The sequence below is a fragment of the Symphalangus syndactylus genome, chromosome 10, assembly GCF_028878055.3.
Source record: "Symphalangus syndactylus isolate Jambi chromosome 10, NHGRI_mSymSyn1-v2.1_pri, whole genome shotgun sequence".
Lineage (NCBI taxonomy): Eukaryota > Metazoa > Chordata > Mammalia > Primates > Hylobatidae > Symphalangus > Symphalangus syndactylus.
Window position 1 is genome coordinate 96,958,986 of NC_072432.2, and position 20,917 is coordinate 96,979,902.

At 45.8% G+C, this 20,917-nt stretch overlaps 1 protein-coding gene across 1 annotated transcript in view; it reads right to left on the reverse strand.

Annotated features, from left to right (window-relative positions):
* LOC129491646 (uncharacterized) overlaps window positions 1-20,917 on the reverse strand; it is a 68,666-nt gene that overhangs the window by 24,051 nt on the left and 23,698 nt on the right. The window contains exons 5-6 of the mRNA XM_055296165.2: window positions 20,586-20,731; window positions 15,779-15,874 (exon numbers count right to left, since the gene is read on the reverse strand). Coding sequence (XP_055152140.2) covers window positions 15,779-15,874; window positions 20,586-20,731 — 242 coding nt within the window. The remainder of the gene's footprint in view (window positions 1-15,778; window positions 15,875-20,585; window positions 20,732-20,917) is intronic.

The window sequence follows — 20,917 nt, forward strand, 5'->3', positions numbered from 1 at the left end:
ATAGCTTCAGGTCTTAGATTTAAGTCCTTAATCCATCTTGAGTTGATTTTTGTAGAAGGTGAGAGATGAGGATGCAGTTTCATTCTGCTACATGTGGCTAGCCAATTATCCCAGCACCATTTGTTGAAAAGGGTGTCCTTTCCCCACTTTATGTTTCTGTTTGCTTTCTTGAAGATCAGTTGGCTGTAAGTATTTGGGTTTATTTCTGGGTTCTCTATTCTGTTCCATTGGTCTATGTGTCTATTTTATACCAGTCACGGCTGTTTTGGTAGCTATGGCCTTATAGTATAGTTTGAAATCAGGCCGGGTGCTGTGGCTCACGCCTGTAATCCCAGCACTTTGGGAAGCCAAGGCGGGCAGATCACCAGAGATCAGGAGTTTGAGACCAGCCTGACCAACATGGTGAAACTCCATCTTTACTAAAATACAAAAATTATCCGGGCATGGTGGTGGGCGCCTGTAGTCCCAGCTACTTGGGAGACTGAGGCAGGAGAATCACTTGAACCCAGGAGGCAGAGGTTGCGGTGAGCCGAGATCATGCCACTGCACTCCAGCCTGGGTGACAGAGCAAGACTCTGTCTCAAAAAAAAAAAAGAAAAAGAAAAAAGAAATCAGATAACGTGATGCCTCCAGATTTGTTCTTTTTGCTTAGCCTTGCTTTGGCTATGCAGGCTCTTTTTTGGTTCCATATGAATTTTAAACTTGATTTTTCGAATTCTGTGACAGTATTTTGATGGGAATTCCATTGAATTTATAGATTGCTTTTGGCAGTAGTCATTTTCACAATATTGATTCTACCCATCCATGAGCATGGGATGTGTTTCCACTTATTTGTGTCATCTGTGATTTCTTTCAGCAGTGTTTTGTAGTTTTCCTTGTAGAGGTCTTTTGCCTCCTTGGTTAGGTATATTCCTAAGCATTTATTTTTTTTTTTTTACAGCTATTGTAAAAGGGATTGGGTTCTTGATTTGATTCTCAGCTTGGTAGCTATTGGTGTACAGAAGAGCTACTGATTTGTGTACATTAATTTTGTATCTGGAAACTTTGCTGAATTCTTTTATCAGTTCTAGGAGCTTTCTGGAGGAGTCTGTAGGGTTTTCTAGGTAAACAATGATATCATCAGCAAACAGCAATAGTTTAACTTCCTCTTTACCAATTTGGATGCCCTTTATTTCTTTCTCTTGTCTGATTGCTCTGGCTAGGACTTCCAGTACTATATTGAAAAGGAATGGTGAGAGTAGGCAACCTTTTCTTGTGCCAATTCTCAGAGGGAATGCTTTCAACTTTTTCCCATTCAGCATTAGGTTGGCTGTGGGTCTGTCATAGATGGCTTTTATTATGTTGACGTATGTCCCTTGTATGCTGACCTTGCTGAGCGTTTTAATCATAAAGGATGCTGGATTTTGTCAAATGCTTTTTCTGCATCTATTGAGATGATCATGTGATTTGTTTTTAATTCTGTTTATGTGATGTATCACATTTATTGACTTCCATATGTTAAACCATCCCCGCATCCCTGGTATGAAACTCACTTGATCATGGTGGATTATCTTTTTGATATGTTGTTGGATTCAGTTAGCTAGTATTTTGTTAAGGATTTTAGCACCTATGTTCATCAGGGATATTTGTCTGTGTTTTCTATTTTGGTTATGTCCTTTCCTGGTTTTGGTATTTGGGTGATACTGGCTTCATAAAATGATTTAGGGAGGTGTTAGAGACAAATCACCCCCAAAAAGCTTCTTGGTATCGCCAACATCCCTCCCCTTCCCCCAAACCTTTTTATATTTCTAAGCCCTTATCTAGGCACCACGGTGAAGCCAGCAGACTTTACCTATCAGGCCTTACTGCTATAAAGCAAACCCCAATCACAAACCATCCAGACCGCACAAGGGGAGGTCGCGGAAAGCATAAACAAACTTTACCTACACCCTTGGTACCATAAACGTCACAAGGTGATATGTGGCAGAGTTAACCAACAAACAACCCCAGGGTCTCTCTCCCCCATATAAACCCTTCCTTTTTTAAGCTCAGGGCTGCCTCCTCTGTCTGTAATGGAGCAGCCGGCAGGTTCAATAAACTTACTTGCCTGAACTTGGGTCTCTCTCTCTTGTCCTTTCTCTCGGCTGACCTTACATTCTGGTTCCAAAACCCAGGAAGGGGATAGACTCTGGCTGGGACTCTCTTTCTCTCTTTCTCTCTTTCTCTCTCTCTCCCCTATCACCCCTCTTCAAGCCAACTTCCCCTTCCCTGAAGCTGCCGAAGACCCAGAGACTCTCCTAGAATCTCCCATTCCTGGCAACCTCATCCACCATCAAAGCCTCTGCCAGGGTGAATGAAAAAGAGACGGTTACCATTCCCCAGAACCCTTGACCGTCCGTCTCTCCGTTTCCAAAAGACCCAGCGCTGGGCCAAGGGTTTTCTCCGGCCTCCGGGCCTCTGGTTCCTCCGTTTCAGGGACGCCTGACTTGGCGATTATCTCCTCTATTCCAGACAAGTTCCACGGGAAAGGGGACGCCCTCTCCTGCCATCCTCGTCACCAGCAGTCTCTTTTTCCTCTACCCCATCCCCTTTCCATTCACTATGACAGCCTCTCAGTCTACCCCTTCCAAGACCACCCTCCTTAGGCGTCTGCTCCTCAGTCTCAAGGCTCTCAGCCTCCGTTCAGAAATCCGCCCTAAAAGGCTTATTTTTTACTGTAATACTGCATGGCCTCAATACAAATTGGACCGTGGCTCCTAATGTCCCGAAAATGGCACTTTCTATTCCGACGTGCTCAGAAACTTAGACAACTTTTGCCATTGCAATGGGAAATGGTCTGAAATTCCTTATGTTCAGGATTTCTTCACCCTCCATAGCCGCCCTTTCCTCTGTCAGTCCTGTTCTACTTTCCAAATTCTCCTCACCCTCTCCAAACCTGACTCGCCTCCTGCCCGCACTCCCACAGCCCTAGCCGATGATTCCTCTTCCTTTGACACCGCTGATTTTCCCCCTTCCCAACAGCATCATAATCCTCCACCGTATGTCCCCGCTCCAGCTCTATCCCTCTCTCCCCCACTCTCTAACCACCCCGCTTCTGACTCTGAGTCTTCTCCGTCTCCGCCCCTCACCCGTTCCCAGGCCCAACATGCTCGGCAACCAGCTCCCTTGCTTCCTCTCCAGGAAGTAGCAAGAGCTGAAGGTATTGATAAAATTCGTGTTCCCTTTTCCCTCACTGATTTCTCTTTAATTAACAAAAGACTCAGTTCATTTCCAGAGGACCCTGCCTCTTATATTAGGGAGTTTCAGTACCTTACCCAGTCTTATGAACTAACCTGGCATGACCTCTATGTTATCCTCTCTTCCACCCTCACCGCAGAAGACAGGGACTGTCTCTGGACCCTAGCTCAGGCACATGCTGATACCATTCATCACCAGGCTCCTGCCCAGCCTACTGGTGCAAAGGCAGTCCCCAGCCAAAACCACCAATATTCAGCACAATGACCCTCAAACCCCACCTTCTTAATTTAGCCTTCAAAGTCTTTAACAATCATGATGAGGAAAAAAAGGCAAAAACAGGCAGAGTTTCAAAGCTTACCTCTGTCATCAGGGGCTCTGCAGGCCTATGGGGCCGCAGCTCCAGACGGAAACCTCCTAGCAATCCACCTCCACCTGGCACCTGTTTCGAGTGTGGCAGTGAAGGCCGCTAGTCCAGACAATGCCCTAACCCAGCTAAGCCCACCAGGCTGTGCCCCCTCTGCGGAGGACCCCACTGGAAGTCGGACTGTGAGCAACCCCCACAAGGACCGCCCCCATCTCTTCCTGAGCTGGCCAAAACCTGCTACTGGGATCTCATCGGCCTTGCCGCTGAAGACTGACGGTGCCCTGGAACACCCTGGCAACTACCATCACTTCACCTGAGCCAAGGGTAACCCTGATCGTGGCAGGTAGGCTAGTATGTTTTTTCTAATTAATACCGGGACAACCTACTCTGCTTTACCTAATTTTTCAGGACCCACCGAGTCCTCCCCGCTCTCTGTTATAGGAATTGATGGGCAAGTCTCCAAACCCCGAGCCCCGCTCCACCCTTCTGCTCCCTGCACACCTTTTCCTTCACTCACTCTTAGTCCTGCCCTCATGCCCAACTCCATTCCTAGGCAGAGACATCCTTTCAAAACTCCACACCACTCTCCACTTCCAAGGTGACCTACTTAGAAATTCAACTTTCCCCTGAGGCCTGGGCTATGAGGCCAGCCCAAGCAGCATTAATAGTCATCTACCTGCTTCCTCCTCCAAAAGCAAAATCCTTTCCTTCCTAGGGTTAGCAGCCTTCTTTAAAATATGGATTCCCAACTGTGCTTCCTAGTTCGCCCCCTCTATAAAGCGGCCAAAGGCCCTCTCAATAAACCCCTAAATCCCTCACATAACATACTCCCCAGCTTCCACAAACTCCAAACCGCTCTTGTCCCTACACCAGCTCTGTCCTTACCTGATCTCTCCCAACCTTTCACTATCTATACAGCCAAAAGCTGAGGAACAGCCCTCGGTGTCTTAGGACAACAAAAAAGAAATCCTCCTTTCTTCGCTCCCTGTAGCCTACCTCTCTAAACGGTTAAACAACACAGTCGGAGGATGGCCAATCTGTCTTAAAATGCTAGCAGCAGCGGCCACTTTAACTCTAAAAGAGCAAAAAACTAACATGCAGTCAAAATATCACCATTTACAGTCCTCATAATGTACAGGATCTCCTCTCCCCCTGAGCGTTAGGCTCCCTTCCTCCTTCCCAAATACAATTACTCCATGCTCTCTTTATCAAAAATCCTAAATTCAGTCTTGCCAACAGTGCTCCCCTCAACCCAGCGTCCTTACTCCCTGTGTCTTCTTTCCCTCCTACTCATTCTTACCCTGACATCCTAGATCACCCGCAGCCACACTTTCCAAACATTTCCTCCCAGCCTTTCACCAACCCCGATGACCAGCTATTTATAGATGGCTCCTCTTCTGGGCCCACTGGCCCTCCAAAAAGTGTTGGGTATGCGGTTGTTTCCCTTAACTGAGTAATCGAAGCTAAGCCCCTACCTCCAGGAACCTCCTCTCAGAAAACAGAACTCACAGCTCTCACCAGAGCCCTAACCCTCTCCAAAGGCAAACGAGTCAACATTTACACAGACTCCAAATATGCATATCACATTCTTCATTCCCACACTGCCATCTGGCACGAGAGAGGATTTCTTACTGCCAAAGGGACCCCCATTACTAACGGCCCCCTTATTTACCAACTCCTTCAGGCCGCACACCTCCTAACTGAAGTGGGAGTTATACACTGTCGGGGACATCAAACAGGAACAGATAAAGCCTCAAGAGGGAACAGAAAGGCTGATTAAGCAGCAAAAGAAGCCTCCCTTTCTTCCGCTCCTGCCTCCCTCCTCCTCATTACCCCTGCAATCCAACCTCAATACGCCTCCACTGAAATAGCCTCATTACTACAACAAGGAGCCTTCCTCCAGTGGGGCTGGAGAGTTAAGGACCAGAAGCTAGTCCTACCCCAGTGCCAAACCGACAGAATCCTGACATCTCTCCACCAATCCTTACATATTAATGCACGTCCCCTGTATCTCCTCCACCACCCATATTTCTTTTCCTCTCACCTATTCACCTCACTAAAAAACGTAACTTCAAACTGACATATATGCTCTGCCACCTCCTCTCAAGGAGGCCTCCATTCCCCATCTATTATACTACTTACCCTATTGTTTACAGTAAAATTATATAGTGTAACTCCTTCCAGTTGGAATACCAGCCAAAAAGTCTCCCTCACTTTAGCCTTCTGCCTAATCGTTATCCTTATAGCAAAAATCACAATCACTAACAAACAAGCATTCCCACATCCTCCCTAGATGCCCTGCTTTTGTCTGTCCTGCCACTTCACTCTCTTCCTTCGTGCCTGTCACAGAATATTTCCTGGTTCCACCCATGGAAAAACACTATGGAAGCCTTTTTCGAGTGGATAACCGAACTTTTCCTCCAAGGCTCTCTCTATGGCTTCACTCCGGGCAAAATCAAACTATTTACTTTTCTACTCACTCTCTGCCTTTCTAACCTGTCCCATAATTAATACTGCAACCCTTCTTTCAGCCCAACCAATACCTACAACCCCTATACAGAAACTAAAAAACTCCAGTTCCTCCCTGGAAAGAGACTTCTGGTTCTGCGCATCCCTCCACTCCACAACATACAATATAATCCCTGCCTCAACCTATAACTGAACTTCCACCCAAGTAACCTACCATCCTAAAATCCTCATTAACAGCCCCCTCAAACTCAACATACAGGCATTAACAAAAATCTCCCCCCAGTTAGCTAGCGAGTTTGGCCTGGCAGTTACAATCTTACATCCTTACTTACACAACCTATCCCCAACCTATCCCCCTGCCACAGCCGTAAATAAAACCCACATTAGGAACCCATATTAGGAATAAAACCCACACAATCTTATCCTATCTAGCATCATTGTGCATCCAACGACATCTACCCTCTGGCAGTCCCCTCAGCCACCTAAATTCCAAACTGTGAAACTATAACTTACAACTCAAACCTTCCACCAAACATACTACTCTCAAAGCTGCCAACAATAAAGACAGGCTTCCTTTCTCCAGCCCCCCAGCCCTTGACACCTCCCACCTCATTAGCAAAAATTCAGAGTACTACAACGGCCAACATCTCACCTGTTTATCCCTCTTCCCTTGGCTCCCTTCTCCACACACCATTCCTGTACCCACCACCCGCAACTGTCTCCTTATCCCAACATCCAGCCACACTCCCACATGAATCTTAGTAAACACAAAATGCTTCCTCTCACACTGGGGAAAAACAGCCTCAAAGCCTCCCAGCCCAAACTAAACACCCCTTTACAACCACTTACAGCAGCAGCCCTAGCCAGGACCCTAGAAGTATGGATGCATGAAAATAACAAAATAGAACATCTTTTCAGCATATGCCACAAGTTCTGTCTACCAAGCCAAGGCAGACTTTCCCTCTGTGGTACCTCAACTTATATTTGCCTCCCCTCTAACTGGAGAGGCACCTGCACCCTGGTTTTCCTCAGGCCAAAAATCAACATTGCCCCAGGAGACCAGGCCCTACCAATCCCAGTTAATACCCCTATCTGACACCACCATGCTATGCAACTCACACCTCTGTTAGTAGCCCTCGGAATAACTACAGAAGTTGGAACTGGGATTGTGAGATTAGCCACCTCCGTTTCCTATTACCAATCCCTCTCCAAAGACCTCACAAATAGCTTGGCAGACATAGCCAAATCCATTACAACTCTCCAATCACAAATAGATTCTTTAGCAGTGGTAGTTTTTCAAAACTGCAGAGGCTTAAACCTGCTCACAGCCAAAAAAGGAGGATTCTACCTTTTTCTAGATAAACAGTGTTGCTTTTATCTTAATCAATCTGGCTTAGTACAAGATGCTGTAAAAAGACTAAAGGACTGAACACAAAAAATTAAGAAAAATGTCCCCCAGTGGCCAGCGTGGCCCTCCTGGTCCTTTAGCACCTGGTTTCCATGGCTAATGCCCCTCCTAGGCCCAGCCATAACCATTCTTCTCTTTCCAGCATTCGGCTCATGTCTCCTATGCCTTCTAACCCAGTTTTTACAGGACCGTATCAGCCTTCACCTGCTGGACAATACAAAATATGATGCTTCTCCAGGAATGCCAACAGCTCCAAGAACAGCAGTCCCTACTGTCCAGCCTTCCCCCATAACCGTCACCCCTTCCCAGCAGGAAGTAGCCAAATGACAATGGCGTCCCTCTTCTATTACCTATTAAAAGGCTGGAATGTTAGAGACAAACTGCCCCCAAAAAAGCTTCTTGGTATTGCCAATACCACTCCCCTTCCCCCAAGCCTTTTTACATTTCTAAGCCCTTATCTAGGCACCACGGTGAAGCCAGCAGACTTTACCTATCAGGCCTTACTGCTATAAAGCAAACCCCAATTACAAACCATCCGGACCACATAGCGGGAGGTCATGGAAAGCATAAACAAACTTTACCTACACCATCCGGTACCATAAACGTCACAAGGTGATATGTGGCAGAGTTAACCAAAAAACAACCCCAGGGTTTCTCTCCCCCATATAAACCCATCATTTTGTAAGCTCAGGGCTGCCTCCTCTGTCTGTAATGGAGTATTAGTAGCTGAAAGGACTGTTGTAACTTGGGCCTTGTCAGGCCTCTGAGCCCAAGCTACCCAAATCCTATAAAACTGTCCCACCTCTAACTCCCTTTACTGACTCTCTTTTCAGACTCAACCCACCTGCACCCAGATGATTAAAAAGCTTTATTGCTCACACAAAGCCTGTTGGTGGTCTCTTCACACAAACGCACATGACATTTGGTGACTTGGATCGGGGGATCTCCCTTGGGAGATCAATCCCCTGTCCTCCTGCTCTTTGCTCCATGAGAAAGATCCACCTACGACCTTGGGTCCTCAGATCAACCAGCCCGAGGAACATCTCACGAATTTTAAATCAGGTAAGCAGCCTCTTTTTATTCTCTTCTCCAACCTCTCTCACTATCCCTCAACCTCTTTCTCCTTTCAACTTTGGCACCACCCTTCACTCTCTCCCTTCCCTTAATTTCAGTTCCTTTCCTTTTCTGGTAGAGACAGAGGAGATACATTTTAACTGTGAACCCAAAACTCTGGCATCAGTCATGGACTCTGGAAGACAGTCTTCCCTTGGTGTTTAATCACTGTGGGGAAGCCTGCTTGATTATTCACCCACATTTCAGAGGTGTCTGATCACTGCGGGGATGCCTGCCTTGATCCTTCACCTTGGTGGAAAGCACCACCTCCCCTGGGGGGTAAGTACCCCCACCCTACGTGTCTCTACCCTCTCTTCTCTGGGCTTGCCTCCTTCACTATGGGCAACCTTCCATCCTCCATTCCTCCTTCTTCTCCCTTAGCCTGTGTTCTCAAGAACTTAAAACCTCTTCAACTCACACCTGACCTAAAACCTTAATGCCTTATTTTCTTCTACAATACCGCTTGACCCCAATACAAACTCGACAATGGTTCCAAACAGCCACAAAACGGCACTTTCAATTTCTCCATCCTACAAGATCTAGATAATTCTTGTCGTAAAATGGGCAAATGGTCTGAGGTGCCTGACGTCCAGGCATTCTTTTACACATCGGTCTCTCCCTAGTCTCTGTGCCCAATGTAACTTGTCCCAAATCTTCCTTCTTTCCCTCCCACCTGTCCCCTCAGTCCCAACCCCAAGCATCGCTGAGTCTTTTCAATTTTCCTTTTCTATGGACCCATCTGACCTCTCCCCTCCTCCCCAGGCTGCTCCTCGCCAGGCCGAGCCAGGTCCCAATTCTTCCTCAGCCTCCGCTCCCTGACCCTATAATCCTTTTATCACCACCCCTCCTCACACCCCCTGTCTGGCTTACAGTTTCATTCCATGACTAGCCCTCCCCGACCTGCCCAACAATTTCCTCTTAAAGAGGTAGCTGGAGCTGAAGGCATAGTCAAGGTTAATGCTCCTTTTTCTTTATCCGACCTCTCCCAAATCAGTTAGCGTTTAGGCTCTTTTTCTTCGAATATAAAAACCCAGCCCAGTTCATGGCCCATTTGGCAACAACCCTTGGACACTTTACCGCCCTAGACCCAGAAGGGCCAAAAGGCCATCTTATTCTCAATATATATTTTATTACCCAATCTGCTCTTGACATTATAAAAAGCTCTAAAAATTAGATTCTGGCCCTGAAACCCCACAACAGGACTTCATTAACCTCGCTTTCAAGGTGTGCAATAATAGAAAAGAGTTGCAATTACTTGCCTCCGCTGTGAGAGAAACCCCAGCCACATCTCCAGCACAGAAGAACTTCAAAATGCCTGAACTGCAGTGGCCAGGCATTCCTCCAGGACCTCCTCCCCCAGGATCTTGCTTCAAGTGCTGGAAATCTGGCCACTGGGCCAAGGAATGCCCACAGCCTGGGATTCCTCCTAAGCCATGTCCCATCTGTGTGGGACCCCACTAGAAATCAGACTGTCCAACTCAGCTGGCAGCCACTCCCAGAGCCCCTGGATCTCTGGCCCAAGGCTCTCTGACTAACTCCTTCCCAGATCTTCTAGGCTTAGTGGCTGAAGACTGACGCTGCCTGATCGCCTCTAAAGCCTCCTGGACCATCACAGATGCTTTGGGTAACTCTTACAGTGGAGGGCAAGTCCGTCCCCTTCTTAATTAATACAGAGGCTACCCACTCCACATTACCTTCTTTTCAAGGGCCTGTTTCCCTTGCCTCCATAACTGTTGTGGGTATTGATGGCCAGGCTTCTAAACCTCTTAAAACTCCCTAACTCTGGTGCCAACTTAGACAACATTCTTTTATGCACTTCTTTTTAGTTATCCCCACCTGCCCAGCTCCCCTATTAGGTCGAGACATTTTACCTAAATTATCTGCTTCCCTAACTATTCCCGGGCTACAGCCACACCTCATTGCTCCCTTTTTCCCCAGTTCAAAGCCTCCTTCACAGCCTCCCCTTGTGTCTCCCCACCTTAATCCACAAATATAAGATACCTCTACACCTACCTTGGTGACCAATCATGCACCCCTTATCATCCCATTAAAACCTAATCACCCTTACCCCACTCAACGCCAATATCCCATCCCACAGCAGGCTTTAAAAAGGTTAAAGCATGTTATCACTTGCCTGCTACAGCATGGGCTTCTAAAGCCTATAAATTCTCCTTACAATTCCCCCATTTTACCTGTCCAAAAACTGGACAAGTCTTACAGGTTAGTTCAGGATCTGCACCTTATCAACCAAATTGTCTTGCCTATCCACCCCATGGTGCCAAACCCATATACTCTCCTATCCTCACTACCTCCCTCCACAACCCATTATTCTGTTCTGAATCTCAAACATGCTTTCTTTACTATTCCTTTGCACCCTTCATCCCAGCCTCTCTTCACTTTCACTAACCCTGACACCCATCAGCCTCAGCAACTTACCTGGGCTGTACTGCTGCAAGGCTTCAGGGACAGCCCCCATTACTTCAGTCAAGCCCAAATTTCTTCCTCACCCATTACCTATCTCGGCATAATTCTTCATAAAAACACTTGTTCTCTCCCTGCTGATCATGTCTCACTAATCTTCCAAACCCCAACCACTTCTACAAAACAACTCCTTTCCTTCCTACGCATGGTTAGGTAGTTTTACCTTTGGATACCTGGTTTTGCCTTCCTAACTAAACCATTAATTCTCCCCATTTCCCCATATTTCCCTCTTTCCTGTTCCCCACCCAGACCACATTTGGTTTATTGATGATAGTTCTCCCAGGCCCAGTCGCCACTCACCAGCAAAGGCAGGCTATGCTATAGTATCTTCCACATCTATCCTTGAAGCTACTGCTCTGCCCTGCTCCACTACCCCTCAGCAAGCCGAACTCATTGCCTTGACTCAGGCCCTCACTCTTGCAAAGGGACTACGTGTCAATATTTATACTGACTCTAAATATGCCTTCCATATCCTGCACCACCATGCTGTTATATAGGCAGAAAGAAATTTCCTCACTACACAAGGGTCCTCCATCGTTAATGTCTCCTTAATAAAAACTCTTCTTAAAGCTGCTCTACTTGCAAGGAAGCTAGGGTCATTCACTGCAAGGGCCATCAAAAGGCATCAGATCCCATTGCTCAAGGCAATGCTTATGCTAATGAGGTAACTAAAGAAGCAGCTAGCCTTCCAACTTCTGTCCCTCAAGATCAGTTTTTCTCCTCATCTTTTCACTTTACATTTCCAGTTTTGCCTTACAAAAGGTCTCTTCTTCCTCTGTGGCTCCTCCACCTACATGTGTTTACCTGCTAATTGGACAGGCACATGCACACTAGTTTTCCTTACTCACAAAATTCAATTTGCAAATAGGACCGAACAGCTTCCTGTTCCCCTCATGACACCAACACTTCACTACTGTTTTGTTTTGTTTTTCTTATTATAAATATAAGAAGACAGGAATAGGCCTCGACTTACTCACTGCTGAAAAAGGAGGACTCCGCATATTTGTAAATGAAGTGTGTTGTTTTAACCTAAATCAATCTGGCCTGGTATATGATAACATAAAAAACTCAAGCATAGAGCCCAGAAACTCACCAACCAAGCAAGTAATTATGCTGAACCCCCTTGGGCACTCTCTAATTGAATGTCCTGGGTCCTCCCAATTCTTAATCCTTTAATACCTGTTTTTCTCCTTCTCTTACTCAGATCTTGTGTCTTCCGTTTAGTTTCTCAATTCATACAAAACCGTATCCAGGCCATCACCAATCATTCTATATGACAAATGCTCTTTCTAACAACCCCACAATATTGCCCCTTACCACAAAATCTTCCTTCAGCTTAATCTCTCCCACTCTAGGTTCCCACGCCACCCCAATCCCGCTTGAAGCAGCCCTGAAAAACATTGCCCATTCTCTCTCCATACCATCCCCCAAAATTTTTGCCGCCCCAACAGTTCACCACTATCTTCTTTTGTTTTTCTTATTAATATAAGAAGACAGGAATGTCAGGCCTCTGAGCCCAAGCCTGCATGTATACATCCAGATGGCCTGAGGCAATTGAAGAACCATAAAAGAAGTGAAAATGGCCGGCTCCTGCTGTAACTGATGACATTACCTTGTGAAATTCCTTCTCCTGGCTCAGAAGCTCCCCAACTGAGCACCTTGTGATCCTCGCCCCTGCCCACAAGAGAACAACCCCCTTTGACTGTAATTTTCTGCTACCTACCCAAATCCTATAAAACTGCCCCACCCCTATCTCCCTTTGCTGACTCTCTTTTTGGACTCAGCCCACCTGCACCCAGGTGATTAAAAAGCTTTATTGCTCACACAAAGCCTGTTGGTGGTCTCTTCACAGGGACACACGTGACAGGCCTCAACGATGCTGTTATTTAAAAGCAGAAGGATGAGTAGTTGTATTGCTCTTTTTTTTTTTTTTTTTTTTAACTATTCTCTCAAACTATCCACCTTCTAAGGGGGTTTAACACCTGCAAGGGCTACCCTAGGGGTGTGACACATAGGAAGAGTCACATTTACAAAGGGTCACAGCCACCTTCCGGTACTGTTGCCTAATGATGTCATGCAGGCATTCGCTGGGATTTTATGTGTGTTAGGAGAGTTATTGCATCAAACATAAAGTCTTCAAATATTATGCTATTTATTTTAACCTTCTTTGCCATTAATTAATTTTTGTTTTTAAAATCAGGAAGGCTCAAGAAATATGGGTAGTCAGGGCCTGACCCCAGCCTTCAGAAGGCTTGAAACTCCCAAACAGATCTTGACCCGCTGGTTTTTCTGCGGTGCCGAGTTAGCTGCACAGTGTGATGTAGTTAGATGCTGCTTTGTTCTTTTACCACTTTCCGGTAAAAGATATTGAGCCTAGATTCCAAGTTAGGATTGGTGATCCAGAGTTCCTGTCCCCTCTGAGGACATCCAGCCCAGTGCAGGGCCACTTGTCCTGGAGATGCTGATTATTCTCATCTTCACAGGAATCCCAACTCCTGTGGAAGAATTTCTGGCTGAATATATTTCCAAATGGTAACTCTGTTATGGACTGAATGTTTGTGTCACCCTAAAATTCATATGCTGAAACCCTAAACCCTGATGTGATGGAATCAGGAAGTGTAGGCCTCTGGGAGATAATTAGGTCATAAGGGTAGAACCCCCATTGAATGGGATTTGTATTATGAAAGGAAAGTATCTTGGGCCCCCAAAATCACTAAGGAAAACTCAAGCTGGAAACTGCTTAGGGCAAACGTGTCTCCCATTCTATTCAAAGTCACTCCTCTGCTCACTGAGATAGATGCATATCTGATTTGCCTCCTTTGGAAAGGCTAAGCAGAAACTCCGAAGAATGTAACAGTTTGTGTATTGCCTATATGTGACCTGGAAGCTCCCTCCCCGCTTCCTGCCTTTGCTTCAAGTTAACTTGTCCCGCCTTTTCAGACCGAACCAATGCACTTCTGACATACATTGATTGATGTCTCATGTCTCCTTAAATGTATAAAACCAAGCTGTGCCCTGCTCGCCTTGGGCACATGTCGTCTGGACCTCCTGAGTCTGTGTCTAGGGGAGTCCCCAGTCTTGACAAAATAAACTTTCTAAATTAACTGAGACCTGTCTCAGATTTCCTGGCTTCACAGTACTTTTAGGAAAGAGATCCCAGGGAGCTCTCTAGCCTTCTTCCCATCATGAGAGAACACTGGAAAAAAATGGCCATCTATGAAGCAGCCCTCTCCAGACTCTGAATCCTCCAGTGCCTTCATCTTAGACTTAGCCTGTGGAACTGAGGGGAATAAATGTTTGCTATTTAAGCCACTCACTTTATTGTATTCTATTCTAGCAGCCCAAACTGACTAAGACACTGTCAAAAACAAGTGATAACCTCACTTTGTTCTTTTTTTTTTTCTTCCTTTAATAGACTTTCCAAAACTAGCTCTGCCCAGTGGAAAAGCTATATTAATAGCCTTTATTAGCCAGTATCAGATAACAGAGACAGTCTGATGAATTTTCTTTTTTTTTTTTTTGAGATAGAGTTTTGCTCTTGTCACTCAGGCTGGAGTGCAATGGCGTAATCTTGGCTCACCACAACCTCTGCCTTCTGAGTTCAAGTGATTCTCCTGCCTCAGCCTCCTGAGTCGCTGGGATTACAGGCACCTGCTACTATGTCCAGCTAATTTTTTTTTGTATTTCTTTTAGTAAAGACGGGGTTTCACCATGTTGGCCAGGCTGGTCTCAAACTCCTGACCTCAGGTTATCTGCCTGCTTCGGCCTCCCAAAGTGCTGGGATTACAGGCTTGAGCCACCACACCCGGCCAGTCTGATGAATTTTCTTACTTTACATTTTCATTTGACATTTTGGATCATAAGAATTTGTAATTTTCTAATTCAATGAGATTTCACGGAGGAGTTATAAGGATAATTTCCAGGACAGAAAAAGACTGCAGAAAAACAGATGAATATTGAAGAAGAGAAAGCCAAAATGTGACAAGCTTCATTATAAGGGCCAGTTGCCCTCCCCTAGACTCATGGTAGAGAAAAACATGAAACGGACTAAAACAGAACAACACAAATTTAGATTAGCCTCCACACGGAGCTTCCCAAAGACCGTGTTCATGACCACGCAGTGATAATCTTGCGTTGTCTCTTTAGAATTTCAAAATGGTAAAGCTGGGGTGGAATTTAGGATCCTGTGAGTGAAAAGTTCTCATTTTGCAGAAGAGGATTCTGAGAGCCAGACATTAGTGGAAACGTCAGGGATAGAATTCGGGTCCCTAACGCTTAGCTGTCCACCTTTAATACTTAGATAGCTTCTCATATGGTCTAACCCAGTTCAGAGGTTACGGAGTGGTTGATTTCTTAAAATTCCTTCTAGATTACACAATTGCTGATTCTAAGTAAATATCATAGGATAGAAGTCTGTGAGCTGAATTGATCAGATTCCACAGGCTGTTCATTGCAGAGATATTCCCAAACCAGCTGAGGCCCCATTACTTTTTTTTTTGGAATGTTGAACATGTCAAAGATGAATTCCTCTGATGGCCGTGGCAAAGCCATTTGGTGTTTGGTTTACATGAAGTCACAAGACATTGAGTGTTCTTTTTTCTCCACTTGAGTTTTTCTCTGTTTGGTGCAACTACTTAGTAGTGAAACACACAGCTCATGAAAGAAGGAAGTGATTTAGAAGATGAGGGAAGTGGAAGGAACAGTTGAAACAACAACAGAAAAAATACCTTTTTTTCTCTTTTTCCTCCCTGATGTAGTTTTCACTGTTACAGCTTCAGACAATTTTGTAATCTGGTTCATAGTTGAACTTCCTCTCTGTTTGGCTGGTTGAAAAAAAAAAGACTTTTTAAAGAGCATCCTGTTCAAAGTCAAATGAATGGGTTTCTGACACACCTTGATGTTGGTTACGGCCTTTATTTTATGTTCAATTTAGGCAGAGATATTTCTCACAAAAGAGAATAAGCTGACCTCTTGTCAAGATCACATTCACTTCGGTTTAGTCCTGCATTTTTTTTCTTTGTTTTTTTGTTTTTTTGAGGTAGAGTCTTGCCCTGTCGCCCAGGCTGGAGTGCAATGGCACCATCTCGGCTCACTGCACCCTCGCCTCGGGGGTTCAAGTGATCCTCCCACCTTAACCTCCAGAGTAGCTGGAATTACAGGTGTGCACCACCCCACTCGGCTAATTTTTTGTATTTTTAGTACAGACGGGGTTTCATCATGTTGGCCGGGCTGGTCTCAAAGTTCTGACCTCAAGTGATCTGCCTGCCTCGGCCTCCCAAAGTGCTGGGATTACAGGTGTCAGCCACTGCATCCAGCTGGGTCCTGTGGTTTTTGTGTTCCTTTCCTTAAAGTCTCAGGGTGAACATGCAACCAAGTAGAGCCCCCAGAACCATCCTGCCAGCCTCGTGTTGCTTCTTCTTTACATTTCAAAGCTGCCCTCTATAAAAGTGACTCCAAAGCCCTGGAATTAGTAAGAATGTAGCAGAGAGGAACTCTTTTTTGGCATGTTTAAAGCAACATATTAGAACATACCACTCCGCAGTCATTCTGGACTCTTCCTTTCTCTTGTTCCCTACATCCAATCTGTTAGGAAATGGGATAATGCAGAGTCTGACTGCTTCTCGCTGCCTTCCCTGCTATGGCCCTTGTCTGCCCTAGGTAGACAGCTCTCTCCTAGAGGTCAACGGCTACCCAACAGGCCTCCCTGCCCACCTGCACCCTTTCCTGCCCACAAGGGAATAATGTAAAAATGGACATATTACTTATATTTCAATTCTACTTATTCTGCAAAATCTTGTATTAAAAAGTATTTCAGGCCGGGCACGGTAGCTCAAGCCTGTGAGCCCAGCATTTTGGGAGGCCAAGACAGGTGGATCGTTTGAGGTCAGGAGTTCGAGATCAGCCTGGCCAACATGGCGAAAGCCCATCTCTACTAAAAAAAATATATAAAAATTAGCCGGGCATGGTGGCTCATGCCTATAATCCCAGCTACTTGGGAAGCTGAGGCCGGAGAATAGCTTGAACCCAGGAGGTGGAGATTGCAGTGAGCCAAGATCGCCCGACTGCACTCCAGCTTGGGTGACAAAGTGAGACTCCATCTCAAACAAAACAAAACAAAAAACAACAAATAAAATTGTATTTCTGCACTGTAACAAGTAATTATGATTAAGAAAACAAACTTGTCTTTAGGTCCTAAGGCATTTGGGCCCCTTGGGTTGTTATCAACTGAAAGCTTCTGTGGCTGACTCTGGCCAGAAGGAAGAGTTACCGAGAGGCCTGGGAGTAGCTCACAGAACAGGAGGTCAAACATTTGGTCCTCAAAGAGCAGTGGTCTCAAACATTTTTGTTCTCATAATAACATAGAGGAATATTAAAAAGTTTATGGACCATCTTGCACATTTTTAGGTTGGTATCTAAGTTTTTCATCATCACTTTTTTTTTTGAGACGGAGTTTCGCTCTTGTTGCCCAGGCTGGAGTGCAATGGCACGATCTCGGCTCACCGCAACCTCTGCCTCCCAGGTTCAAGTGATTCTGCTGCCTCAGCCTCCCAAGTAGCTGGGATTACAGGCATGAGCCACCACGCCCAGCTAATTTTATACTTTTAGTAGAGATGGGGTTTCTCCACGTTGGTCAGGCTGGTCTTGAACTCCCGACCTCAGGAGATCCGCCCGCCTCAGCCTCCCAAAGTGCAGGGATTACAGGCATGAACCACCGGGACCAGTCCATCATCACTTTTAAATTTTCAAAAGAGATTTTTGGAATATGGAAAATAGTGACATTTAAAAATAAAATCTGTTATATCATTCCCTTAAGTGTATCAAATAGAATATAAACCAAACCATTTGATACTCACCATCACTTACCAGAATATCACAACAACAGAAAACATGAGCAAACTCTTCTTTAGCAATTGACATTTTTACATTATTCCCTTTTCTTCTTGTGTTTTACTTATATTTCCATTCTATTTATTCTGTAAAATCTTGTATTAAAAAGTATTTTATAGGCCAGGCACGGTGGCTCACACCTGAAATCCCAGCACTTTGGGAGGCCGAGGTGGGCGGATCACGAGGTCGGGAGATCGAGACCATCCTGGCTAACGCGGTGAAACCCCATCTCTACTAAAAATACAAAAAATTAGCCTGGCGTGGTGGCGGGTGCCTGTAGTCCCAGCTACTCGGGAGGCTGAGGCAGGAGAATGGTGTGAACCCAGGAGGTGGAGATTGCAGTGAGCCGAGATCATGCCACTGCACTCCAGCCTGGGCAACAGAGCAAGACTCCAACTCAAAAAAAAAAAAAAAAAAAGATTTTATAGGTAATCCTGTTATACTTCTCTGTAATAAAAATGTTACATGTACAAATACTCAAATTTCAAAATTTCTTGGGATCAGGCTGGGCACGGTGGCTCACACCCGTAATCCCAACTTTGGGAGGCTGAGATGGGTGGATCGCTGCCGTCCAGGAGTTTGAGACCAGCCCAGCCAGCGTTGAGAAACCCTGTCTCTGCTAAAAATACAAAGATTAGCCGGGTATGATGGTGGCCTGCACCTGTATTCTCAGCTACTCTGGAGGCTGAGGCAGGAGAATTGCTTGAAACTGGGAGGCGGAGGTTGTGGTGAGCCAAGATCGCACCACTGCACACCAGCCTGGGTGACAGTGAGACCCTGTCTCAAAAAAAAAAAAGTTTCTTTTCCAGTTATTCATCAATTTTTAGAAGTATGTAATTGATTCTAATTACATAGAAAAATAAATTTTTTGAATGCATTGCTCAGTGAGATGGATAGTGCAGTTTTATTTATTTGTTTTTATAATTAATTCATGTATTCATTGAATATTACTGCTAGCATGAGGCAGATTTCAGCATCAATTCTATTTCCATTTTTCATTGTTATAGTTGAAATGCTGAGGAACCTTGTTCACACATGATGGGAATGGAATAGAGTTGCCAGATTTAGCCTCTCTTTCCCATCTACTCCTCACCCCACTGTCTAATATGTGGCATCGGCTGAAGTTAAATGTCAGCTATGTAAAGCCATTTACAGGGGAGTAAGCAGCTGTTGTTCTTGTCTGTCCTGCCTTTGTCCTCCATCTGCCTACTCTTTGGGGGACTGCCAATTCCCCACTGCAAATCCAGTGGTGCTGGCAGGGCTGCCGGTCACAGTGCTCTACCCTCCAGGATGGGCGTGGGATGCGTCCTGGCCAATCACATTTCGCCCTGACCTGAGATTGGGCCAAGAGGTAGGTATGTGACCCAAGGAGGGTCAATCAGAATCTCTGTATGGGATCTGATACATAGTCATTGGAAGAAAGAAGCTTTCAGTTTCTGTTTAATTACAGTCATGATGATGTAGCCCTGGGACTGTTGGCAGGCACATCAGCTGTCTTTTCCTGCTTGGAGAAACCCTGGCTGCAGCCAGAGGGAGAAAGGCCAACCCTTGGAAGGGAAGTAGAGTCAAGAGCAGCAAATTCTGGGTCTCCTGATGGGGTGGTTTGAGCCCCTGAATTCAGTCATCTCTGAAGACAGCTGTACCCATGGATGTCCCAGTTATGTCAGCCTATAAACCCATAGTGGTCTTTAATCTTGTTTGGGTTGCTTTCACTTTTAACCTAAAGAATCTGATTAACACACTATATTAGTTTTCTATTGCTGCTATTGCAAATGACCACACACTTAGTGCCTTAAAACAATACAAGTTTCTGGCCGGGCGCGGTGGCTCACGCCTGTAATCCCAGCATTTTGGGAGGCCAAGGCGGGCAGATCACGAGGTCAGGAGATCGAGACCATCCTGGCTAACACAGTGAAACCCCGTCTCTACTAAAAATACAAAAAATTAGCCGGGCGAGGTGGCGGGCGCCTCTAGTCCAAGCTACTCGGGAGGCTGAGGCAGGAGAATGGCGTGAACCCGGGAGGCGGAGCCTGCAGTGAGCCGAGATTGTGCCACTGCACTCCAGCCTGGGCGACAGCAAGACTCTGTCTCAAAAAAAAAAAAAAAAAAAAAAAAATACAAGTTTGTCATCTTATAGTTCTGGAGGTCTGAACTCTGAAATAGGTCTTAAAGGCAAAAGTCAAGGTGTCAGCAGAGCTGTATTCCTTTAAAGGCCCTGGGGAAAATTAGTTTACTTGCCTTTTCCACCTTGCAGAGGCCACCTACGTACCCCAGCTCCTGGCCCCTTCCTCACATCACTCTAACCTCTGCTTCCATCCATGGTCACATCTTCTCTGACTCTCCTGCCTCCTTCCTATAACGATCCTCGTGATTTCACTGGACCCACGAGGATGATCCAAGATGATCTCCCTCTCTCATCCTTAACTCCCACAGGCAGAGTCCCTTCTGCCATGTGAAGCGACATGTTCACAGGTTCTGAAGATTAGGCCAAAGACACCTTTGGGAGCCATTATTTTGGCTCCCACACGTACTCAAGAAGAAGAATCACACTTGACCACTGAGAAGGTCACTTTTCATCACAGAGCAAAGCGTCCTCCTTTTAGGTGGCCCCAACAGGATTTTAGTGCCAAGTTCCCCAGCACTTACCTTGGAGCCGCGGAGGGGGATCTCCAGCGTCTGGTGAGCCTGGGGCCAGCTGGTCTTTCCCCTGTGTCTCTGCAAAGCCTGCTATGGGCCTGAGAAAAACCAGTGCTCTGGAACGTTCTAAGTAATTGCCATCAAGGAACAGCTCGCTGGGGAAGGGAGCAGAATACATTGTTTATTTTATGTTAGTTCTACTTCCTCAAATTCGGATTTAAGGGCTGGGCACAGTGGCTCACGCCTGTAATCCCAGCACTTTGGGAGGCCGAGGCGGGCGGATCACAAGGTCGGGAGATCGAGACCATCCTGGCTAACATGGTGAAACCCCATTTCTACTA